The sequence below is a fragment of the Parambassis ranga genome, chromosome 14 (genome assembly GCF_900634625.1).
Source record: "Parambassis ranga chromosome 14, fParRan2.1, whole genome shotgun sequence".
Lineage (NCBI taxonomy): Eukaryota > Metazoa > Chordata > Actinopteri > Ambassidae > Parambassis > Parambassis ranga.
This window is the reverse complement of record NC_041034.1, coordinates 12,701,642-12,728,155: the sequence shown is the minus strand read 5'-3', so window position 1 is coordinate 12,728,155 and position 26,514 is coordinate 12,701,642. Positions and strand designations below refer to the sequence as shown.

Sequence of the window (26,514 nt, the reverse complement as noted above, 5' to 3'; positions counted from 1 at the left end):
TTTGGCCCCACTATACTTCACTCAGAAAGCTGGCACAGCATCCAACAATAGGAGAAATGTTGATAAATATTCTCTCTATGGCCACAAAGAAAAAAGCAAGATGAAAAACAAGAACAAAAGACCTGATCAATGAACAAGTCCTGGTTCTGGGACACAGATAAATAATTACTTTAGCGGTGCTGTGACTCATAAGCTGTCTCAGCAGCACTGCAGACTCATCTATTTAATACTATGGTGTCAGGCTTCTTACTCATGGCAGCTATTTCTGCATCTGTCCACCTCTGCAGGTTGTAGGCCAGCCCGCTGGGAAGGCGCCCCATTCATCATCTTAGCAACTGTATTTGCTGATTAAATTAACTTGTGGGGTTACTTTCTCAACCTGAAGACTTACAATTCCTAAGTGGATTACACTGTATACTTTCCTACTCCAGTGTTTGCATGAAAAGATGCTTTTTACAGTTGTGTGGTTAAATAAAGGACAATATTTTGTATTACTTTGGATCAAACACAGACAAATATTAACTTAAGAGAACTAACTTTCAGTTTTCCTTCAAATACTCACCAAATGACTTTTGGAATTATTCTGGCTGCTTGAAAATGAAGACGCCGTGTGAAGGTAAATAGACCTTTAAACATAATAACAGCAACATCATCACAATGGATCTGTTCTGTTTTATTGACAAAATGCAACAGTTTGATGGCTATATCAACCAAAACATCTGCTGTGCTCTGTGATTAAACTCTGCTTTAGTTCCTCTGGAAAGGTGGAATTTACAGTGACCTCCACAAAGCACTGCTTGTATTTACTTCTTTGTAGTAACAAAAGAGGCCACAAGATGTTGCTGTTCTTCAGGTAGCTGGTAATATAAGGGGAGTTGGTGGTCTTTGATCAGAATGTCTTTAAAATAAATAAATTATTGAAATCTGGAGATTTTTCTACTGCTATAGTTTTTTGTTGTAGTTTTTGTGGATGATTCGAACATTTACTGAATGAGCACAAAAATGTGCAACTTTGAAGGATATATCAGTAAATTATCTTCAAGACTATTACCTCTCTGGTAGCATCGACATAGGTTGCACTTATTAACAAAGATCCTTTTTTGTCACTCTAAATAAAAATATTATAAAATTAAACAAAAGGCTTATTGATACTGGAAAATGTTTGGTTTAAAATGTTAACTCAACACTATGCGTGAAGCAGGCCACTAAAAATATACAAATATCCTATAAAACAGTGTGCTAACCAAATAATCAGTATAAAAATTGAAAAAATAAGCCATAGCGCAAAGAAGGAAAACTAATGGAAGACCTATGGAAAGCTGGCCATGTGCTGGGTTTATTTGCTTTCTAGGCGTGCTTGAAAGGCAACACTGAATCATCCAGCAGAGACCTACATACTTCTAAACTCTGTGCCTCAAAGGCTGAATGTGTCTGTCTGATCTTAAAGCATCATTATTTTTTCTACAGCATGAGTGAAAAAAGCACCCAAGAAAAACAAATGCATGACTGATTGACAGTTTCTTTCTTTTTTGTTTTAATTAAAGTCTTCTTATCACAACAGCATCTTTGGTTTTCTAAATACTTCGATGCAGCAATAGATGTTAAACTTGTTCGATAGTCCAGGATTAGCTACATTTTAGCAAATATTCCAACTATATTCAATGCTAAGTGCATGAACTCTTTGTTTTTGTTCAAATCGTGCTTAAGTCCACTTAGGTACACATGTCAAATTATACAAAAACCTCAGGTTTCTCATATTTTACATCAACAAATAAACAAGCCAAAGACAGGGACCAAACTGTACAATAAAACAAAATGTGTGGTTTAGAAACTGAACATGTAGTATGTGGTTCTAAAAGGGAATGTAAAGGGGAATACCGTTATTGTAATGGCATTCCAATAGTATAGAAATATTGAGAAGGCTTAAGATTCAAATTAAGATCAATGCAACAGGGAGATCAATGAAACATATCACAAAAAATGCACAAAATAAACTACAAAAACAGCTTAAAAAACAATAATTACACAAAATGTTTAACAAATAAACAAACATATTCCTTGTCTGTATGGATGACTTTTGTAAATCTGAAATGGCGAGTGAAGGAGGAGCTGATGAAGATATGTCTTGTACATTTCATATGATGTGGCTCCTGATGTTTGTAAATTCACTGCACAGTCCCATGTTTGTACCGAGAGAGAGAGAGAGAGAGAGAGAAGTGTATGCGCAGCATGTGCAGGGGCGTTTGTGGGGCAGGGATGAACAGAGTGACACACAGAAGTTACCGAGTTCTGCGCCGGGCGCACACGTTCGGCCTGCGTGTGGTCACAAAGCCGTGTTTGCAGAGGCACTTGTATGAGCCATTGGTGTTCACACAGCGAGCGTTCTTGCACAGACCGCCGCGGGCTCCTGGTTCTGCACACTCATCAATGTCTGGATCAAATAAACACATGCACACATAAATGAGGGCAAAGCTGCAAAAGTGACAATGAGAAATGTTTAAATTTTGCTTCTGGAAATGCATAAAGAAGCAAAAAGAGAGAAATAAAAGACAAACCTATACAGCGGGTACGGGAGTGGTCTAGCCTAAAGCCTGTGTTACATTCACACATGGTGCCCAGGTAGGAGCGGACACAGCGGCCATTTGCACAGCTGCATTCATCCGAATCCTCTTCTGAACTGTCACCTGCATGGGACATAAACAGGTGAGTAAATAAGCTGTTTATTTTTCAGTGACCTTCATATATTGACCACCAAGATGGTGCCTTTTTCCATCTACTAATACAACTACCTGGGTTGTAGTTGGCAAAAGCTGCCAGGAAATCCTGCTCCCCATCAGACTCAGTCTCAAGATGCATCTCACACAGACGACTGAACATTTCTGAATACAAAGAATATTATTTTTAGTCTTGGCAGAACATTTAGTCAACACTAAGTGGGGGGGTTTCAGTCGGCTCACCTGAGTTTCTGGGGGGACAGGTGTTACACTCGGGCCCCCAGCCACGACCATAGTGACAGCAACACTCTGAATAGGTCACCACCATGCCGTTCCTGGGGTCACTGCAGATCAGGCCCTCATCCACCTGCAGGAAGCACACATCCTTGTGGGCGGCGGTGCGATCTAGGTTAGAGGTTAGGATGAAAAAGAGGAAACATAAATTGATATTGTCAGGTGTCAATGAAGTTCAGTATCATTGTCATTGTACAGCACTGGAAGTAACTTTCAGTCATTGAATGAGTGTTTGTCACCCCATAGTCAAAATTTCATTCATTTCATTTAAGCATGTGACATGGAAAATTATAATAAAATACCTAATTCACATGATTTGATGAGCATTGGTCAGATAGTTTTCAAGTGTAAAAATGTATCTATTAAAAGCCACCAAGATGCTTCAGTAAGATAATAATTCTAAAAAAGGAAATACACAACTATAGTGATCACACACTTGCTATCAGCCAGGAGCCTGTCCAACATCTATCTTCCAAAGCACATGAAGATAAAGATCATACTTGTGTTGCTGTTTGATCAACATAACAGTATAATGGCTGCAGTTTAGCTTTATTAGATTATTGTTACAGCTTCTTGTATGTCAGCGTGTGCAATGTTGCATTAAAATTGACCCTCTCTCTATCACAACAGCTCTCCCTTATCTATAATAACACAGACACAATCTGCTTTGGGAAAATAAATATACAGAGGGACATTTTCACACTGAATATGTGTGCATAAATGAGAACATTCTATCTGTCCAAGAGCAGGAAATTTTCTGTAAAGTGGGTAAAAAAAGAGTGCAATGTTACACCCTAAAACCAGCACAGGCCTCAGTGGGACAGTGACTGGGAAGAATTAACAAATAGCAACATGAGTGGCAGATGTGGAGGTAAGCCAAAACTCATTTGGAGCGGTCAGGCTCAGGTGAGCCGGCGCTGATTTTACCCACCGTCATAGACGCACTGTTTCAGCGCTGCACTGAAGGTGAGGGGAGGGTCGCAAAAACAGTGAAAGGAGCCGGGCGTGTTCTCACACCTCCCATTCTTACAGTACGAGGGATCCTGGCACTCATTCACATCTGCAAAGGGCACCACAGACACTGGTTACAGTATGAACATCTGCTTGGGGCCAGTTGTGCAGGTGTTGGACAGAATAACAAATGTCCTACATTGTACACTGTTCAGTCCAATCTGTATGTTTTGTTTGCTTTCTGGTTATGTTTGTCGCATGCACGGTTCTGATTATGACAAAACAAGATGTGGTCATGCAAGACACTGCAACACAGATCTCTGGGCTGAAGCTGGGCTCTAGCAGCCCTTCCAATTACCATTTGCAAGACATTTGCAAGGTAAATGCTATGTAGGCCAGTGTGGATGCACAATGTGAATGATTACTTTGTGTCAGTTTGTCAATAAGCTTGAATAAAACCAAATATGGTGTCACTAAACTGAATATAGGAGGGTTTATAAAAGGCATGCTCATATATGTATTTCCTTTGCCAGTACTTAGTAAAGGAGGTTTAACAGGAGCTGCATATGGCAGCACTCAGCATTTTATGTTTGTCTATACCCTGCACTTCTTAAACATGAGCTGTTGCTTTCTTGTTACTTGTAAGGGGCAGAGCAACATTCTCAAAGATCTGACAGCTATGTCACATCAGACTGCTCTTGGAAGCACATCATCGTCATCATCATCATAATCTGCACATCTGCAAATACACCTCAGGTCATCAAATGTCTGGTTTATGCCATTATATAAATGACCAACATAAGCAGTTTTTATTCTAGAGACCTTGACTGTGTAAGTGTACAACATGGGGGTCTAACCTTCTGTGGTCTAACCTTCTATACACTGCCTGCAAATAATCCCGAATCCCAAGCAAATAGCTGCACATATACATGACAACATGAACACCACAACTTGAATGATGTGTACTTTGTGTAAATGTGGTGTATATCTGAATGTAACAATTTATTCCATCACATGTAAAATATATAAATACAAATGCCTAATTTGTAACTTACATGCACAACATTCTGACTGTGGCTTACCATCACTGTATGCAAATTGTCCCACAATGACATCAACAAAAATAACAGTAGATTCTTTCACCTTTATGTTTTTCTGTTTTTTAACTCACCAGCCTGCTCCTCGGGAGTCACACAGCTGTTACGGTCTGTTGCCAGGGTCCAAGGTGGAGAGCAGACACAGTAGTACGACCCCGGAGTGTCCACACAGAGGCCATTCTTACAGTTGGCTGGGTTCTCACACTCGTTCACATCTGTGCAACAACAACAAAACAAATTTAGGATATTTCTTCAGATCCAGTTTTGAGGCAAAATAGTTGTACTGACCTGCTACCATAGCCATCACACACTTTTTCTTGCTGGAATCTTGCATCCAGGGGTGGTTGCACGTGCAGTAGAAGGAACCCTTTGTGTTAAAGCACTGACCATTCATGCACAAAGACTCATCGTGGCACTCGTTCACATCTGAGGGGAAATGAACAAAAATTAGTTTCAACACCAGTCCTTTCAGATGTGTAACATTATTTTAGTCTCCAGATATAAGCACTCACCGATGCACTCGAGAAGGTTGCCGTCGTAGTAATAGCCTTGTTGACAGTAGCACTCGTAGCCTGGCTGTGTGTTCTCACAGCGACCCTTCTTACAGATTTCATCAGCAAACAAAGCGCACTCATCAATATCTGCAGACGAGGAGAGAAAGATCACTTCTCAGTAACAGATTCACAGCTTGATGCACGTGTAGGGATGCACCAGGAACTCTTTATTTGATTAAGGTTTGAGTATTAAGCAGTATTTCAGCACCGTGCATGTGAATGTTTTATAGTATTTACCAAGGTAGATAGGCAGGCTGTACTGCAGTTCTTCATAGTAGAGACCCTGGCCATTAGGACAAAGGGAGTGGAACTCAGCTGGGTTTGGAGAAGACATAGTTTAACAGATGATACACAGACATTATATGAGCTTCTCTTCGAAGATCAGCACACACGTACCCGACTGGGAGACAGGGCAGGGGTAGATCTCACAGTGATCTCCCCACCCCACCCCTATAGAGCAACAGCACTCCTGCTTGGTGACGTTAGTGGCCAAGACGCTGTCACAGAACACAGTGTCATCCAGATTTAGGTAGCACTCCTTCTTCTCATCCATCCGCGATGGAACTACTGCAGGAGCAAACAAGGTATAGAAAAGAGGTTTTTATTTATATATATATATATATATATATATATATAATACTCCTTTAGACTTAAAATTGGATCAAATTGTGCAATATGATGTTTAGTAATTTAGGATTATATGTGTTTGGATTTCAGGCTCCAGATTTGGTTTGCATCTAAAGTGAAAAGTTTGGGTTTTGGGGCAGGCAGAGATTAAATGTTCAGCACGTTAATGCTCGGGGATGAATGTGGGTCTAAAGTAAAACAAAAAGGAATCAGAGCAGGCTTACCCTCGCAGCTGTTTTTGTCCTCTGAGAGGACAAAACCATGATTGCAGATACACACATATGAGCCCGGTCTGTTCTCACATGAACTGAAGGGCTGGCAGAGACTTCTGTCTATGGCACATTCGTCTATGTCTGAAAGGGAAAATAACAGAGGCCACTCTTGAGTGTTCGAAATCTTCCATTGCAGTCATACACAGAAATAAACAGACACAACACACAGAGACACAAGTTTACATTTGAACAGTGTTACATAGGAGTCATTAAATACAAACACATGGTATTTCCAGGCATCTTTGTTTTCAACAGCATGTCTGTAAATGTATGTCTGAGTGATATAATATAGCCAATTTCAGCTTCAGTCCAAACACACTGATACGATTCTGTCATCTTTCACTTGTTCTGCTTGATAAAGTGGTCCTCAGACATTTCAACAAGTGGCCCTTATAGTCTATTGTCTTCCCGTCTACGGAAACTAGCTGCTAGGTGATGTCTGTTAAGACTTGGTTGTACCAATTTGATGTAGCTAGCTTCTTGTGCTGCACTTTGGCACTGTCCACAAACATGAGAGGGCCCATCAACATCTGAAGGAACACTCACTACAGTACCTGGTTGAAATGAAAAAAGCCACCTAACAGGAAAAAACATTATTAAAGAGAGCACCTCATACTTCTCCAGACAACTTAACTCCAAATTACACCTCAGCTTTGGCAAAAATGAATATCTGTAGCAACAATATCTACATATATCAGCAATGCACTCAATGACTCAAACAAACAAAGAGGTTAAAACACTGAAAGTTTTAACTGAAAGGAACCTTCAAAGGAAAAATGATCAATAAGCTCATTTTAACACAATAAGTAATTATAAAATTATTATTGTTTGTATTTGAAAGGACCAACCTTGGCATCCCCTGCCTCCGACCAGCGTGTACCCCTTATGGCACTCACAATGGTATGAGCCCATGCTGTTGATACAGCGGCCCTTGTGACAGCTTGATGGTCTCTCACACTCATTGATATCTGAATGGAAGGAAATAACATCACATCATCACAATAACATCACCAAATTGAAGGCATGTGTTGGAGGAAATGCTCTGGTAATGTTTGTTGAATACCTTCACAGTGGCTGCCCTCCTGTGTGCGCTGGTAACCGGGGTAACACTGGCATTTGAAGGAGCCATCTGTGTTAATGCAGCGGCCGTAAGCACAAAGCCGAACGTCTTCACACTCATCGATGTCTGTTAGGGAGAAATAAAAGATGTGATGGCTTTGCAAAGAAGAAGAACAGCTTTTTTGGTAAAAGAAACTGTCAGGACTTACCACTACAACCTTTACTGTCTGCAGATGGGAGGAAGCCCTCATTGCACAGGCAGCGGTAAGTTCCAGGGAGGTTCTCACAGCGGCCATTAGGACAGATGCCAGGTTTCTGACACTCATTAATGTCTAGTTGAGATTTAAAGAAGGTCACTTACACATATTTATTTTAGCATAGTATCAGGTTTAAATGTAATAATAACTGAGCAATTGCATTCCAAAGTGATGCATGTTGTTGTGTGGTAGGGTTGCACTCACCATAACAGATGCCAGCACGGGCTTCATGACCAGGCAAGCAAGGGACACACTCATAGGAGCCTGGTGTGTTCTCACATTGCTCATTGGGACATGTATCAGGACTCAAACACTCATTTATGTCTGTAATAAATATGTAGACGTTTAACATACAGAGTAGGCTACATATATTATAGAGACACACACGTAATAAGTGTTTTGCCAGTGGAAAGCCTGTGTCATAATATTCACAGTGCCATAATGATCAGTGTGTTTGTACCTTCACAGACTGGGTGACGGTATGACTTGATCCTGAAGCCACTGTGACATTCACATTTATAAGAACCAGGCAGGTTCACGCACAGGCCTCCCACACCACAGATGTCCTGCTTGGAACACTCATTCACATCTGCACAGACAGAAAGGTCAGAGCTGAATACAGGGTCTAATGGCTTACTGAAAGTGACTCAGCCTCACTTACCTACACACTTCAGTCTCCCATGCTGCACCATGTGTTTATAGCCCTGGCGACAGAGGCATTTGTACGCTCCTTCTATGTTGATGCAGAGGCCTCTGCCGTGGCCGCACGGCTCTGACTCACATTCGTTATCATCTGGACAAGAAAAGTATGAAAAATATATTATAAAGGTCCACTATGTAAACAGTGTTGTTTGTGACTTGATTATACCTTACATCACCACTCATGGCTTAACATTCACAATTGCTAAAGAGGCACCCACAAAAATTAGTCAGTTTAATAAAATAAAATGAAAATAAAAACATCTGGGAGGGAAGAATCTCATCATGTGTGGTGTTGCAGCCACAAATTCTCCTATGAGGGGAAAAGTTTGCTTTTACATATTCTACATAGTTCCATGCATGAGAAATTTCTTGGCAGCGGCCATCACTGTCCTGTTGCTGCACCTCCTCTAACTGTCTCTACCATTGCCTCTTACCCTCACAGATGTTCCTCTGCGGGTTGAGATGGTAGCCAGGGTGACAGCGACAGATGTGGCCGTTCAGACTGTTCTCACACTCTCCATGACCACAAATGTTTCTGCTTAGCTTACATTCATCTGTCTCTGCTTCAAGGAGGGAACAGACAGTGGACAGGCATCATATATATACATGCATATATATATATATATATAGAGAGAGAGAGAGAGAGATACAAAAATATATATCATTGCAATTTAATACGTATAAATTAGCTGACAAGGACCATGCAATAGCTAAGTTTCTCTGTCTTCAACCATGTTCACACAATAACAAAAGAACACAGAATCAGTATTAGAAGGGTCAAAAGCACAAAGCTGATTTCAGTCCATGCTTGTCTTTGGATTTTCTTAAATGGAAATGCAGAGTGTATCACATAACCTGCTTTCTAATGGTTATGATAACACTTTGTTTCCATAAAAGAGTGTGAACATAGCCTTAAGGCTGGTTAATGCTTCATGGCTGAATGCACACAACATGCACGTGCCTGAAAGCATCAGATAATCATTAAAGAAAACATGCACCAGGCTGCATTTGATTTTAAACTCTTTGAACTGACTTCTGTTTATTTAGTAACAGGGGTTAACTTTATAAGAAATATGCCCTTTGTCCTACATGCTGCCACAAGTGCTATATGCTGCACGGAGAAAGTCAACATGTCATTTGTGAGAAATGGACCCAAAGCACAGTATCTTCTCTTACTAGGGAATATGGAAAGCTGGATTTTCCAGTTTTTGATGTACATGAAACATGAACCAGCATTTACAAATATTAACTAGGTTAATACAGAAAAGATTTTAAAGTCAGTTCTGTGTGAAACTCACGGGAGACTTTTGTCTGTGTTTCGAGCGGGTCATTGCCAGGGGTCATTCGGACGATTGTTGGAGGGGTGGGTTTAACAACTGTGGATCCAACAGAAGAGAAGTGAAGTGGACAGACTTTAAGAGGAGCTATGACATGTTGAACTTTAGTCCTGAGACTTTTTCTTCACCACACACAGGGAGCATTTCTTCAAACTATTTAATGGTTAAAAGCAACAAATCAACTTTCCCCTCATCATGACTGCACATTAAATAGAGATGTGTGTGTGTGTTTACCAGGTACTCGAGGACTGCTGGTGCTGGTAGGAGGCTGCTGCACTGCAGTGGTTGTCTCCTGATCGAAAGAGAAAATCAACTTCACAACAGCAAACATAACCAGTTACTGTTAGTGTATTAAAAAAGGAAATTGTATCTTACCGTCCGCTCTGGATCTGAAAAGAAAAGTAAGATGGATTAATGAAAACTCACTCTAAGGTTAGTGCAATTAAACCTACAGTGAAAATGTTTGTTAAATCCTGAAGAGAATATGAACACTCACTCTCAGTGCGGTGGAAGATGATGGGAGGAAAAGCCACAGTCTCTCTTATATTATGGTAAAAATAACCTTTCCCAGCAGGGCAGATCTTACTGAAGGCCACTGAGAAGGAGGAGGAGGAGGAGGAGGAGGAAGAGGAGGAGAGAACCTTTATTTCTCTTTGTTAGTGTCACATCTCCAAATACTTGCAGCCAGTTTATGTCAAAATCATACTTGCTGGATTCTAACACAATGGATTATATAAAATATGTGTAATATGGAGCCACATCAGGGCCATACGTTTGGCTCCATAGTGTAGCAGCTCATAAATTAGTGGATTGACATAAATCTGTTTGATTGCCCAGTTATGTGGGTGAGCACACTTGCAGCAGCATGACCTACCCTAACCCCTTTTCGCATGTGAACTCCAGACACAACCTCACTACTGGAAATAGGTGCAAACAACAATACACCATCACCAACTGTAAACTTCCTCACAGTACCTGCTCTGTTGGTGATAGGTAGAGGTTGCATGTGCATTATGTTCCTAATGTGCAGATAGAGGGCACCCTGTGTCTGTACCACAGCTTGTTTGTTCATTGGATGTCACTCACCTGTGCCCTCCCGAGGACACCTTTCACAGTTACGGCCCCAGGCTTTGCCCACTGTGCAGCAGCACACATCCTGGGTGATGTGGGTTGGCAGCGGGTGCTCGCAGCCCCGGGTATCCGAAGCTATCAGGAAACACTGAGCCTGCTCAGCTCGAGATTCTAACACGGGACACAACAGAGGTTTCTCATCCGGCAACGATGGATGCGGACATACAACAAGGAGCAGAGGCTGCACACTCACCAACACATCGATTCCTCTCCAAAACAAAACCTGCCTTGCAAGAACATTTGAAGCTGCCCAATGTGTTCAGACAATCTCCGTTCTGACAGACGCCCTGCATGGAGCACTCGTTGATGTCTTTAAGGTCAGGACAGGGGGTGCAAAAACAGAGTTTTTTTTTTATTACACCAAAAGGTGATACAGCAAATACCATAATATAAAGTACATGAAACTGGAAGACATAGAAACAAATCCCAAATTGATTTGTCCCTTTTATGAGCTGCAGTCGGTCAGTGTTACCATGACAGTGAGTGCTGTTGAATCTTTTATAGCCTTGTGGACAAGTAGAGCCGTATTCTTCCACAATAGTCTGTTTGACCGATGCATCTGAGGGAGAAGAAACAAAGGTCAGAGAAACAATGCCAAACTGTGAAAAGCCTAATATATTATATTATTATAAGCTATATTTATTTGTATGAACACCAAAGTGTAACACACAAGCATCTATAGAGATTTCAGTTGTAAGTGAATGACCTTCTACAACACATGAAAAAGAAAAACAGGAAATGTGTAAGTGTTCAGTGTGTTATGCTCCCTAAATTCACTGCACAGTTAGGATTTAAAAAAAAACTCAAAAACCCACTTCAGAGTTCAAAATGTCTGTAGTGCTTTCTCTCAAACTCCTTACTGACAGTACATCACTTGTCTTGTGCACAAAGAACCTTCGAGACCAGTCTGACCCCAAGTGTTAACGTTCATGTGATTCGAGTAGTTCTTTTTGACATGATTTGTTTGATAAAATTGAGATTTAAAGAAGATAAATGGGTTAAAAAAATGTTTTGACACTTATTTTCAGTTTCTGATTTTAGTTAACTGTAATACTTTTGATCCATGTGTTGGCTGGATAAGACTATTAGAGTGTTTCCATGTTATGTTAAGATACCCAGCTGCTGCCTTTGTGTTTAAACATGAACTGTTGGTCAGAAATTGATTAGTATTACTCCCAAAAGGTCAAACTGTTTTAAACAGACAGAAACAGACAGAAACAGACAACAAAGATTTTATCTTTGCTCTGTTTTGTTTTTTTTGGCCTTTTATGAAGCTTTTGATGAAGTGTAGCTTTTAAGAGAACCAACTAAAAAAATCTTTCATGAGGTTTGAACTCATAAAATGAAACATTCTTCTCCTTGCTCTCCCCCCTTAAACACAGGAGACTGCTCTACTTTCCTTAGGGGAGCAAAAACATATAAGGCAGTTTTATGACAGAGCTGTGGGAACTCTGCACAATGAAAAGAGAGTTTCACGGTTGCAGCTTACCGTTGCCATTTTCATGAGTTTAGAAACGGACACGTATGTAACAGGGCCGACAGCTCTCTAGGCAGCAGCCCAGTTGCCTAAAGACTAACCAGACGTACAGTATCAGGTTTTGTCAAAGGCCGCATTGTCTGAGCCAGAAATGAGAGACGGAATAATAGCAGAGTGGAAAAACGTGAGCAGCCAAGATTGTCTTGAAATCCAATCTTCTGCAGTGCGATGACAGTCCTGCACTGGGCAGGCCCAAAGGAACATGTTTAAATAGAAGGTTATTTTCCACATTCTGTCTCACTGTCTGCGTGTAATTCCTCTAATTTCTTCCGTTTTCTCATCCCCAACATTTCACACACTCCTCACCCTGTATTACCACTAACTTTTTTTTTAATCCAGGGCCATAATTTTATAAGGTGGAAGGCAAAAATTGCTGCCGCTGCATGACATTTTTGGCTCAACAAACAATCATTTATTCACAGGAACACACAAGATATATAAAATCTACCAAGGAATACCATAAAAACGTGAAAATAAACCTTAGACATGAATAATCATAGTGTATCTACAAAGATGTAAAATGATTATAAAGCTAAATGTAGCACATTGTGACTCACTTGGCAGCTTGGGGCACTGATAACACTTGTTTTGTCCCCATGAATTCCCCACACTGCCACAGCAATCCTCCTGATTGGTCAGAACAGGGAGCGGGGTGCTGTTGCACTGAAGACGGACCATGGAGACACGTTATCAGTCATCAATGGACGAAGATCAACTTATGTTTCAGTCAGTATTTAAACTCACTGCTTGTTTGGGTGTGGTCTCCTGGAAGCAGCGCCCCTTTGGTTTGTGCCGCGTCGGGCTCAGGCGCGGCCCTGTCTTGTGAGGAGGCTTGTTGTCTGATTGGTCAAGAGGTTGAATGACCACAGAGGTGTCTGGTGTGTGGTGAACACGCACATTGATCTGCACTGAACACAAAGACAAGGCAAACATGAGAGGAAGGAAACATATCACACACGAGAAGTGAAAAACAGATACCTTCTGATGAGTGATGCCCCGGGTGTGACAATGGTAAAGTAAAAACTGAGTGTGTTTGCGTCAGCTGTGTACGCCCTATGCTTGACTCTCCAAGTTTCTGGCCATCGGGCTTCAAAGACACGGCGTAAACAGGCTGCTTGTTGCCTCGCGCTGCCTGAGCTTGCTGCATCTGCTGGAGCGGAAATTGGCAAAGCCGACCGGTGAAGCCAGGAGGGCAGAGGCAGTGCTTCCTGGAGCTGCATACTCCTCCATTCATACACGTCAGGGGACACACAACTGCAAATAGAGAGAAGGAATCTGTCATGACGAGACGTGCAGAGACTCTCGCAGGTTCACAGCTATGAATCACAACAGATGAGAGGAAGAGGAGGAGGAATTACAAACAGAACAGTCACAAAAAACACAAAGAGTAAAAGATAAAGGTATAAAGGTATAAAGTGGTATCTGCACCTATTGGCTGAAAAGACTTCAAAACAAAATAGCATCAGTTTCACCCACACTCACTGACTGACATGGCTCCATTAAGACTGGCTTTCATATGCCCCTGATAATTTAGTGCTGTATCACATAAATAAGGCAGACAGACAGAAAAGCCTTTGGCATAAGCAGGGTCGTGTAAAATATTCACTTTGAACTGTACCACAGTAAAAATCACCTCAGCCTGACAGACTGATGGCTCGCTCCAGCCTGAGCGGAAAAACAGGTAAAGTCATTGATCTGTATAACAGCTTCATTCTGACATATGGGAAAGATCTTGAAATCTGTGGGAAAGCCTGAGAGAGGTTCATGGCATACACAGTATTCACTGCAGTTTTATTGGGTCTCCCATTGTGTTTATTTAAGTGCAGAGTTTTAGAAATTCCCACAATAGAACAATCAGAGGAAAGAGATGGAGATAGAGGGAGCGGAGCTGTGAGGAAAACAGCAAGCAGAGGTTAATCCACAGAGAGATTAAAAAAATGTCAGCCTTAGTCTGCATCAATCATCGGGAGTGTAAAATGTGCTGGAGCTGGTGTTCTTCTTATTCAATAAACATATGAACATTGGTAGCAATTTTTCAGAAGCAAGCATGTTTACATTCCTAAAGTGTAAAACTATTCCATTAATTTTATTTTATCAGTCAAACAAAACATGCATCAGGAAGTCCAGACAACTATAAATAAACAGCAATATTTTAGTTATCTACATTTCAAAAACAAAAAGACAGAACAACACAAATGACAGTTGTTGCTGTTTCATTGTGTAGTTACATTGTTTTACTAACTGTATATCCGTTCGGTTTAAGTAAAAGTAGTGAAAAGTATTCACTTTGTGCCAATCTTTTGGTTTTTACCAACAGTTTTACAAGTGTGTTTTGTCTCTTCTTTTCTCTGCCATTTACACTTCAATCTTAACGTCCTTGTTAAATACACCCAATGCTGTCATTCAGTTCACAACGTTCATCTTCCTCCTCACCATGACCTCAACTGGGTGTCAAAGCTTTTGTTAGGTTGCTTTATTCCTTAAAATATAGGAGGAGAGGAGAGGAGAGGAGAGGAGGAGGCCTCTTTCTGCTGCTGCGCCAAGTGAGTGCACATGGAAGTAATTAGGTGCGGACTGCCAAGGAGTCTAGGCTGCGGTGTAATTGGGGGACTTGATCACTTTAAACGCAGCAGGGACATCCTCACAGTGAAAATCTGGCAGAAAATGAAGGAACCTAAATGAGACACACATCTAGTCTGGTAAAATATTTTAAATCTGAAGCAAGACAGATCATTCAGAAGCAGTGTGTAACAGCATGTGACAGTGGTCTTTAACCACCGGGACGGGGTGCAGGCACCAACATGCAGAATGAAGCTGGAAGGTTCAGGCATGACAGAAAAAAAAGACAGCCAACTCAATTCTGGCAGACTTCCTGTGACATAAGAGCTCCAGTTTCCATGGTTCAGATTTCACCTCAGCACTGGATTTAGATTTAGTAGATTCAGAATGAGGGGAAACTGGGAAAGATGAGGGGGCTGAAAAGTGAGATTGCAGACACAGAAAAAAACCCCATTACCAAATGTTGTTACACAACCTAAACCCAGAGAGACTGAAGAGACGACATATTCTGTAGGCCAAGTCAGGACTGAGGCCCATATGGCTGGGAAGGTGTCTGAGTGAAGCACTCTGATGAAGACAAAGGAGGGAAATCACATCTCATACAATATAATTTTTTTTAATTAATAATTTTATTTCTTCCTCACAATAAGGTAAAACTTTGCAGTGAGTGTGAACTAGGTTCCAGGTTAAAACTCCTAACAACAGCAACATGAATTTCTATCATTCTGTTTTTTTTTTTTTTTAACCAGTCTCATGCCTGTTGGTCTTTGTCTATAAATAATATGCATGAGTCCTCTCCTTCACATCTGGCGGTGCTAATGTTTTCCGCAGATCTTGCATGTAAATGGGAGTCCTCACCCTCCTGCGTGAGCGCCATTAAATTGAGGGTGTATCGTGTTTGGGAGAGCCGCTGTGGTTAGCACCACATTACATTAATAAAAAGAGCAAAGAGCTCAGATCATAACAGAGGACTTTCCCTTTAAATCCTCACCTCGGAGTTCGTTAGCAGAATTTATGCTCTGAAATCACTCACTATTTTTTATCAGTTAGCTTAGCGTCAGTCAGCCTCTGTTTTTTTGTACCACACCTTTGTCTTTACACATCTAACACATTCCTGAGACTAGAGGTGGTGTGTTATTAAAAATCAAACGTGCCTAAGAGTTATTTGGAGGTCTAAATGAATGTGAGGCATGAATAGAGCTGGCTGGCTGAACGGCTGCAGCGCTATCATCATGAACATTATTTTCCACATGTTGCAGTCAAAGAAAATAGAGACTGAATCATATTGCATCTACTGCTGATTATTCAGTAAGCACAGCTGAACTGCATTCTGAAATGTGGCTTCAGTTCAGCTGAGAGAGCATTCATGGCTGACTTTATCGTCTGCCGTCACGCCTATGAAAGCTAATTTAATTCTGAACGCCGTGCAGCTTGCAGGTACGTTCCAGGAGTGAGGAAACATATAATTTTCTTACACAGCCCTCACTTCCCTTTGAGAAGAGAACTGAACTACAGAAGAAGAGACAGAAGGAAAGGAGCCTGTTAGTCTTCAAGCTCTTATCGTCTATGTTCCATGTGACGTAGAAATGAGAGCTCCTTCCAGAGGAGAAAAACAGATCCTCTCACAGCATGAAAGGGCAGAGGGAACGTATATGTGTCATACGTACAATATATCTGGGAAAGTTAGGGAATAAAGCAACACCAATCAGAGTGGAGTGATGTAAAATCCAGAGAATAAAGAATAATGTGACGTTTCAGTGGGATTACACTTTTTTTCCAGTCAAGAAAAAACATACTGTACATTCCTCAACTGCTAAGTAAGCAAGACTAACTAAAGGGGACATATGATGTCCAAACGAAAGAAAGAAAGAAAGGAAGAAAGAAAGAAAGAAAGAAAGAAAGAAAGAAAGAAAGAAAGAAAGAAAGAGTTGCCCTTTGAGTGGCCTGTGAAAACCCACCCAAACCACCTACCCACCCACCCACTCACCCCTGTCTGTCTGGAGATGACGCATCATCAGCCCCCCTCCTCCTTCTCCCGCCACGGCGTCCTTTCAGCCGCAGCCGCACCCTCGCAGCACAAAAACAACAAATTACAGTCCTACAAACCATAACTTACTGAACTGAAAGCGACTGCAGACATAATCTCCAACCATACTCATGATACAAAGGCCTGATCTGTCCCCTTTCTTAGAGCACAGTCTCCTGGCACCACTACAAACAGCAATTTAGTCAGCCTGAAAGTTTCAGACAGCAAAAACAGTGACGATGCTCACTGAGTCACTTTCACTGTGATTCAGTCGGCGTGTCTATCAGCCCACTGAGGTTGGATGTCCTTTTGGTCAACATGCAATCATTTCCATGATCAAGTTGGCTGCTACATGTAGGAATATACAGATAGCACCACAAGTCAGGTTTCCACTTGTTTTTTGGTAATGAGCAGATGGAAACTAATGAAACACATCTCACACTGACTGGAATGTAAGTTCATCTTCTGATACAATCAGACCTGGTATTAACTTGACACAAAGACTCTATCATCAGATCACATATGATAAAGATAAGAGATGCATTGAATAAAGAGTACTCACAAGAGAACAAGGAGGGCATTTCATCCTGATGTTGGCAGAAGGTTTGATATCTTTAATCATTAGTCATTAACTTTAATTTTTCTAACTGTAAGATTAGATGATTGTGATTGACTCACTAAAGATAAAAGGACACTGGTTCGGGTTATATTGGGGGAAATTATTAGAATATTGTCCCGTATTCTCTTAAACTTTACAATCCTCCTGGAACAACTGAAAGATCCTACTGTAGCATGTGGAATACTTCTTTTGTGGTGCCAGTGGGTTAAGGTTAACTCTCCCAAAGCACTGGATGATTATCGCTGCCTCTTATTATGAAAACATTGTCAAATCTGAAATTGTACACACGTGATGTGTTGGACCCCACAGTTTGCTTGCAGGGATCAAAGGGGAGAAGGGAGGGTGCTATTGCGGCCCTGTTAAATCTGTTTTATTGACTTTTCTTCTGCTTTTATCTACTTTTTATGACAATCATATAGAACACCAGGGACTGCATGTTTGCAGACTTGCATGTCTGGGTCATGACTGGTAAGAAGATGGCAGAGAAGCATGGAAGAGTAAGGTATGATATTTTCCTAAACCTAACCAAGTATTGTTAATGCAAAGACCAGGATTATTGATGTAGGCACAGAGAGACCATACATGTACCAGATCAGCATCTAGTACTGGTGCTACCTTTTATGACACAGGCCATTGTTTTGGACCCTCAACATCCTTCACATGTTGAGTACCAGATGCTTCCATCAGAACAGTCCTCTGTCCCATCTGCTATTGGTTTTCAAACAAACTACGGACGTCAAAGCATCTGTCTTTCTTTGTCTTATAATTCATGGTTATAGTTGTGGTGAGATATGGACACTGTGCTGTGGGTGTGCATGATGTGTTTTTGTGTCAGACTACTGTCTGTAAAGCATATTGTCCCATGGGGACCCTACACATATGCAGCAATAATCACAAATGTAAACACTGTTTTTCATATAACCCTCTAGTTATTAAGTATTTTTATTGGATCCTTCAGTACGTAATAAGTCATCCTCAGTACTGTTTCTCTTCATGCGCTCAGCTAGCCCAGCTGGATTTAGTCCAATACAGCACTCAAAAGTTGTGAGGTTCAATCTTTGAGTCAAGGCCGAGCCCCTGAAACCAAAACAATGGAGTCAAAAAGCTACTGCGAGCAAGATATTCCAGAGGATTCAACAGTCTTTCTATGAATTTCTATTATTTTGCTTGCATAACCTGAGAGAAATGTTGACGAACAACACTGCTTCCAGTAAAAAAGTAAAAAAAAAACATCTTCAGTTTGTTTAAAAAGAGAATAGAAGAATGGCAGCCATCATGACGTGCTTCCCTTTATACTACCAGCTCCAAAGCAGGAAACCACGTCCCCAAATACACCTACCATATACTGGCACTGTGAGACCACATACCACACGGAGCGAGAAGCGATGTATGAAGTGGGTCAGACTTCTACAGCCAAGCCAGACGTTGGGAGTAAATGACATAATCACTGCCTTTTAAAAACACAAACCTGCGTACGCATTCCTCCTCCTCCTCCTCCCCAGTCTGCGTCAACCCCCAGAAACTTCAGCTATCCAAACAATGGTACTGCCCTTTGTCAGAGTTGAGTACTGTTACTGAAGGCATTCATTACCACTCACAGTCAGCCTGAAACAACAGTTTGTTAACATTACAGAAACAGGACGCCAATGATGTGCAGACTCCTCTTGACACACTGAAGCTGCTGTCATTTAAAAGATCAGGATGGATCTGGGTAAGAAAGGTTGCAATTATCTAAATCTAAATCAAACTCCACCTTACACAATGTGATTTTCATATGTCATGGAAAAATGCAATGTGGCCAGCACGGCTCTTGGGTGGGCACAAATCCAGCATTATACCCTGTCACTCCCCTCTGGCAGAGATGTTTGTGGAAGGAGAGCCAGCGAGTCAGACAGAATCTTGGCAAACATGCAGATGATGTCATATAATGACTATCTAAAAAGCTTAGCTATAGGCAGTGGAGGGCAGGCAGGTAGAGGAGTGCTGACAGTGCTCCGCTGAGATTATGTCAGATACCTGCCCTGTGGGACACTCAGCGCTGGAGCGTGTGGCAGGTAATGTCGGCAGGCTGCACAGTCTCAGGCCATGGCAGCAGCGCTGGCAGAGTCCGTGTTATTCTGTTTACACTGGCTAATCGCTACAGCTACAGAGTCCTGCACCATGTGTGTGTGTGTGTGTGTGCAGCCCAGAGGAGCGCTCGCATTCCTCTGAGTGGCTTTAAATAACTACTTCGTCCACCCCCCCACCCCACCTCAATGCTACGCAAATGGGAGGAGAGTGTTAAAGATGGCAAAGAAGGTTGTTTGTTTGAGTTAGGTGCAGTACACTGCTCTTTAGCAAACTCACATGCAAATACACAGACTGTTCCCCTGTGACGTTCAAAAAAACACCTCTAATTGCTACTTTGTTTTCCAAACTTAATTTAATGTGGTGCTTCTTTTTAAAAAAGAAAAGCCTTTTATTCACAGAAAGTGATGACATGGAAGATTCTGGTTTCGTGGGAAAGTGGAGCTAAGATCATGTGGATTTTGGCTGTTGTGGTGCAAATAGCAGACGCTGGATTTAATCCTTTTACCAGCCATACTTTTTAACTGTTGGTGAGCGCTTTGTAAATCAGCAATGCCAAAAAGTGTCTGCTTCTTAAATGGCCTTTTGAATCTCTCCTCTCAGACTTCCATCTTTTCTCTCATCTCTATGGATGATTTTGACAAATGCATGAAAGGTGAATTTTTAAAGCTATCTATGCAAAGGGGTGTGTCCACTTCTTGTGACAGGTGGGTGCTGCCTAAGCATCACTCACTTGCTTTGGCTCCATTCACACTCATTTTTGGATTAACTGGGAGTCAAATACCACCAAGATAATGATGGCCGGAGCCAACAAACTCACATCTTTGCATAAAGTCTATGTGTTTCCTATGAAGGCTCCAAGTTCAGCTGTGATTTGTATTAAGATTATTACATGACAGATCACAGCATGTGCAAAACTTAATGAGAACATGAAGACCTCAAATAGCCACGTATTATTTTCTCAACAAGCATAAATAGAGAGGGGTAGGTGACAGAATGTGCATCCATTTATATTCAAGCAACAAGAGGGTGACGGTCAGTCTGCAAACACACTCTGCACATTTCGCCAAAGGTAAGAGGCTTTCATGATTAATAAGCTGCAAACTCTCTTGCGCATGTGTTTGAGAGGGTGTGAGCATGGGAGCAGAGCCCAGCTATGCCTCTGAGTTCAGTCCAACGTGTGGCAAAAATCCGGAGTGCCGCAGGTTTTTGGTTGCCCGTGTTAGACCGCCTTCTCCAAAGTTTGGCATGACAGAAAGAAGAGTGTGTGGGGAAGAGCAGAGGGCTTTGAAAGGTAAAATAAACTCGCCTCCCTAAATAGAGAGAAAGCAGAACCAGCCTTGACTTCTGTATTTAACTGACTTTGTCTTCATTTTCAGACTCCCATGGACCTCTGACCCATGCCAAGGGAAAACCAAAACAAACCACACAGCTACTACTGTCACTTTACTCTAAATACAAAACCACATGGGAAATCCTGAAATACCATTTCCACTTCTCATGATGCCCATTTTAGCAGAGACAAGCCCAGACTGGGCAATGATAAGCCCGCTTCCTGTGCAACACATGGCCCAGCACTCTCGGTTATTCCAGAAAGAATCTAGAGCAGCCTGGACGTCTGGAGCCCTGATAAAGATGCTGAGATGCAGAGTAGCAATGAGGCTTAAAGGGCTGTCTGGGAGCCAAGCAGCTGCTGCCAGGGAGGCTGATGTATGGGATGCTTCTGTGCTAGCAACGGCAAGAAAAAAAATTGTCTAATTCTTGTTGGAAAAAAACCCACTTCAGTCAGAGCAACCAAGTATGCAGCCACTTTATTTTGAAAGGGTGCTTTTGACAACTGCTGAAAATAGAAGGCTGACAAAGTGTGAGGTAGATGCACACACATACAAAAATACCCAGTCTCCAAGGAGCAAAGAAAGCATCCTCTCATGTTCTATTCTTCTTCCTCTATTTCATTTTACAGCAATATTTCAAATGTGTCCTATTTTCAACTGGGTGAGAAGTCACACACAGCAACCATTTGGCTTCACACACCCAGAGCCGCCCCCTTCAGCAGGAAGGATTTAGGAAGTCCAAAAAAAAAAGTTAAAGAGGCTGAGATAGATGATGGATGGACCTAACAGACTTGGAGACAAGAAGTCTGAGGCAACAATTTTTAACATAAGTTCAGTTCATTTTTTTTATGAGGTTCAGATGTTAATTTGTTTATGATCGGGCAACAAAACTACGGGTACTTTCACATGTGTGTCAGAAAACCTTTCTGCCAGGCACAAGTAGCATTGTTGGCGACACTGTGACTCATTTTTGTTGGTAAAATCACACTTTACTGAAACGATTTGAAAAGACATCTTTGATGACAACTGAAAATAGAGAACCGACACATACATACATAAAAATACCCAGTACCCAAGGAGTAAAGACATCCTACCATGTTCTATTCTTATCCATCTCCTATAACTTACAACAATATTTCAACTGCTGGGAGAAAAATAAGAAGGAAATGTTTATAATCTCCCGGCAGGAACGTTTTTAGGAAGTCAAAACATGGTTTTACTTAAATGAATTTATGTCAGAAAGCATTCCTGCATAAAATAAGTTAGCTGTTTGATTTTTTTTTTTTCAACCAAACACATGGAGCCCATCACAACTTTCATCTGCCAATAAACAGGTTCAGGAGAAAAGAGCGTGCAATGGGAACATCGTCACCTTTTCCCTTTTCCAAAGTGAACTGTAATAAAGTAAACAATACAAACCCATCATTTTATTCCTTACATCAATGATTACAGTGCTGCCTGCCTCCGCCCCTGCAGAGCCCTGGGATGTCTTACATAGATACCATGTGGACTCCATGAAAAAGGGCATGTGTGGCTGCAAACCATTCTCTCCCTGCCAACAAGCCTGGAGATCAGTTTGAGGAAGTGTGCAGTGAAATACAGATCTACTTATGACTCATGGACTCCCTGGAAACAAAAGAGCCGAGCATTTCTGACATATTTTAAACTAAGCTCCAGCAGCGCTCAGATCAAATCAAGGTGTATATATAATATATAAACTGCAGTGAATGCAAAAATCATGAGTAAACTGATTATGGGGAATCGTTGGTTTTACTGTATAAACCGACTAGGTATTTCATGTACAAAGCAGCTGCCTGACATAGAACTGATTTGTCCCCATGTTACTGTAAGTAATCCAGACTGAGACAAAGTGTCTGAACATCTGGGCGGTCATCTGTTCCTGGAACAACATATCACAAGCTCAAATCATTCATCATTTATACTTGACTGAAATTAAGACATCTCACTCTGCTGTGTCAGGCATCAGACCCAGAACAGTGTGACTGTCACTCAGATGCACAATGTGCAGCATAGAGGGCCAAGCTCTGGTCTGTGCTTCAGCTTCAGAGACAATAAGGAAGTGTAGCTTAGTTTTAAACTTCCAAATCTTTATTAATACAACAAACCTGACCACCTTCAGCTTGTAGTAACATTATCGCCTATCAAGCTGCCTAACAAAGGATCAGGTGCTCATGACCTGACTCTGCCATTCACCTCAGCCTTCTATAAAGCAGCTCAACCTCTAAGACAGCTGTTCAATTCAATGAGCTATTCTACATTTGTAGTTATATGGAATCAGTAGTCATCACACCAACACACCCAACTCCATGACAATCCATCAAGAAAGCTGAGACATCTCATTTTAAACAGAGACATGGACAACATTCATGTAGAGATCTACAGACAATCTTTACCATCCGTGAAGCCTCTGACATAAGATCAAACGTTTGAAGCTGTTGATGGGATTCTGCTTGCTTTTCTCCTTTTTAATATCATTGTAAAAAGTCAAAGCATTCCTCCCTGGCAGCACAAACTTGTTGCCAAATATGTTCTCCAGCTGTTTAAACCTGAGACTTGAGGTTTTCAGTCACTTTCTCATGTCCACCTGAACATTAAAAAAGTGAATTCTCTCCCTATTAAAGTTATGTGCATAAAATGAAATAAAATCCCAGGACTACATCAGGATCGACCGTGTCCTTTGCACCAACTTTGTTTATTTGACAAATTCAGAGTACAGATCCTAATGCACACGTACTAAAAGCTATTCTGCTCTTGGATTTGTTCATTCTGGTCCTCGGCCTCGCTGCACTGACATCACAACTGCTCAAATATGGAAAAAGTCTTCGTATTGTTGCTGCTATAGCCATGGCCATTTTAACACGGGAGAGAGAAATTTCCACTTGTCCACACCACATTCCAGCACTCGCACTGAACAACACACAGTCAAACCCTGCTTTGTTTAACCAAAAAAACCTCTACAATTCAGTGAGGATCCTTTCAGCCCCTTTGTGAGAAATCCAGGAGACAGGTTACTGTATGGTAGTGTTTTCCAGACCAAATGTGAAGCAGCACGAGGTATTCGAGGAATTCGATATGTCTTTCTTTAACTATTTTACAGAGAAACTCCGAAACATGACGCACCACAATGAAATCAATGGGGGGAGAAGAGGGAAGAATGGTGACCTGAGCCAATTCACTGACTCTACACTGTGTCAGAGAGGAAGGGTACTGTCACAGCAAGGATTCACTAAACCTCCATCAAATCCAGCCTGCTTACCTCCACACAGCTGTACAAAAAACAGCTGGAGAGGCTGTGTGTGATAACTGCTATATGCACCATGATTGATCCCTTTGTTGTTCACATTCTACAGGCTTGATTTATTTTGTAGTGCAGCATCTTCTAAACAAAACAAAACACGTGTAACCATCCAGAGGCGCTAATGAAGCTCGAATACAACCACTAAAATTGTGATGAGGACAGAATGGATGATGTTGTACTTATTCGAATTCCATGTGGGAGTAACAAAGACGAGGCGAGTGGAACCAAAGAGGATCAGTGAAATCCCTTTTCTGGGCCTGGAAACTGATGTAGACTGAGAGGCTCCATGTCTCACCACAGCTGATCTGATACAGTACAGAAAAGGCTCCACTCATGCCAACACAGACACTGGAGTCACACTGGAGTCGAGGTGGGAGTTTAGGTATAGATCTTAAGACTACATTTATATGCGATGTAATGAGCCATGCCGTACTAATTAAAGTGCAACATGGGAACATTTTCCAGCGATGCAGTGCAGGAATAAACCCGCCCACCACCTCATCTTAGCCACCTATTTATTTGCAGAGCAGAGTGTGTGCCCACTTGACATCCACGGTGGATATCAGGCATCCAATGCTGTTTATTGTAATGGATTTTCCAGAGATAAAGTGTTGGGCACCATGCATAAGTGTGCTGTGCCAAGCTGCCAATTGAATAATTATTCAATGGGATTATTACTACCTACTTGAAAGTAAATGTGCTGCTGAATCTATAGTTTGAACTACTTTATGCAGGTACAGCAGAGGAATCTGAGGGCTTGTGTGTTGATTAATGGGAGGAATCATGGTAGATATATAACATTCACAGAAATGAAACTCAGAACTCAGTATTTAAAAAGGTGCAACTTCTAAAATATGAGCCTGAACCAACATGAAAAGTTGGAAACTGCTGGCTGAGAGGCAACTAAAGCTGTCAGGTAAATAGGTTGAAAGTGTGAAGTACAGCTGATTAAATGTACTTTAAACTAAAATGACCCCAATTTGGACCAAATTTGTCCTTCCACAGTACTTTTTTTTATAAATTGAGCCTTTTACTCCACCAAGAGGTTTTTTCCACCGCCTTGCAGCCTCACAACACTGAAATTAAATATCGCTCAGTTCAGTTGTGAGCATTTTATGGAGTTCCATAGAGGTAATTAGCATTTTCATTGTCCACAAAAACGTCCATTTATGAGCAAACAAACGGGCCTCTCTCACCTCAGAGGCTCCGCAGAGGAAAAGCCATAAAGCAGAGGTCAGGGCAGCTCTATTAGTTGATCGCAGCGGCCTATTTATACCCCCTCATAAATAAACAGCATTATTCACTCACCGACCCTGAAGCCCTGCCCGATGAGCGTGTCCGCCGCCTGGCCGTTCTCCGCGATCAGCGTGGTGTTGTTGCCCTGCTCGCAGGTATCCTGACACTGTCCCTTCAGGCAGATCCGCTTGCAGATGAGAGGAGCGATGACCACCTTGAAGCGCTCCCGTGTGGAGGAGCGCTCCGTGCACCACGCCAGCCTGTGGACGCTCAGCCAGATGACAAGCAGATGGGAGATCAGAGAGGGCATCCTGGCATCCTTCACTGCCCTCCACAGAGACCCGGGGACATTAAATCAGCAGCTGAGGGCTTCAGCTCCAGCTCAGAGACTCCTGCTTTGTTAACAGAGGCCAATTTTTGACGTCTCATACGGCGGAAAAAAAATTGCGCGTCTTCCCTCCTGTTTTCTCCTCAAGGTAAAAAAAATCACTTTCCCCGCGTACCCAAGTGATCTGTCTGCAAAACCGACACGTTTAGCATCTTTGAAAGTTTCTCCTTGTTGCTCCCCCCGTCGGAAAAAAAGTTCCTGAAGTCTCTTTTGTCGCTCTTCCTTCTTTCGCCTGTTGCTTTAGAGCCGGAGAGAGTGCGTATGTGGGTTTGGGAGAGAAAGAAGGGAGGAGAGGAGGAGAAGGGGTGAGCCAGCCCTCTCTGGAGAAAGCTGGCTGCAGGCCAGCCAGGCGGTGCAGGAGCAAAGCTGAGAGTGGTTTCCTTGTTGGTTGTTTCTCCTGACACCCCCCCTCCTCTCCTCTCCTCTGCATAAAA

The 26,514-nt window shown here is 41.9% G+C and overlaps 1 protein-coding gene across 2 annotated transcripts; it reads right to left on the bottom strand.

The window, feature by feature from the left end:
• Positions 1-1,510: 1,510 nt before the first annotated feature.
• ltbp3 (latent transforming growth factor beta binding protein 3) lies at positions 1,511-26,350 on the bottom strand. Of its 2 annotated transcripts, none has more exons than XM_028421466.1 (29): positions 25,765-26,350; positions 13,511-13,786; positions 13,277-13,440; positions 13,090-13,195; positions 11,468-11,554; positions 11,189-11,305; positions 10,951-11,106; positions 10,361-10,459; positions 10,240-10,253; positions 10,099-10,156; positions 9,826-9,903; positions 8,962-9,090; positions 8,487-8,618; positions 8,286-8,414; positions 8,030-8,149; positions 7,778-7,900; positions 7,573-7,695; positions 7,358-7,477; positions 6,462-6,590; positions 6,007-6,177; positions 5,848-5,925; positions 5,569-5,697; positions 5,345-5,482; positions 5,131-5,271; positions 3,940-4,068; positions 2,958-3,119; positions 2,787-2,879; positions 2,556-2,684; positions 1,511-2,431 (listed from the first exon to the last, which is right to left on the bottom strand). In XM_028421466.1, exons 1-29 carry the CDS (start codon positions 26,000-26,002, stop codon positions 2,280-2,282), a joined length of 3,720 nt encoding a protein of 1,239 aa, XP_028277267.1. In that variant the 5' UTR covers positions 26,003-26,350; the 3' UTR covers positions 1,511-2,279. The 2 variants fall into 2 exon arrangements, with proteins under 2 accessions (XP_028277267.1, XP_028277268.1); XM_028421467.1 differs by having other exon boundaries at positions 2,790-2,879.
• Positions 26,351-26,514: the final 164 nt, after the last annotated feature.

What these genes read in the sequence shown, in the direction of transcription:
- ltbp3 (XM_028421466.1), bottom strand. Translation starts at nt 26,002, where the DNA reads ATGCCCTCTCTGATCTCCCATCTGCTTGTCATCTGGCTGAGCGTCCAC. An exon ending in CTGCCCTGTCTCCCAGTCGG is followed by an intron (nt 5,926 to 6,006) that starts GTACGTGTGTGC and finishes CTCCAAACCCAG; the next exon opens with CTGAGTTCCACTCCCTTTGT. An exon ending in CAACCTTCTCGAGTGCATCG is followed by an intron (nt 5,483 to 5,568) that starts GTGAGTGCTTAT and finishes ATTTCCCCTCAG; the next exon opens with ATGTGAACGAGTGCCACGAT.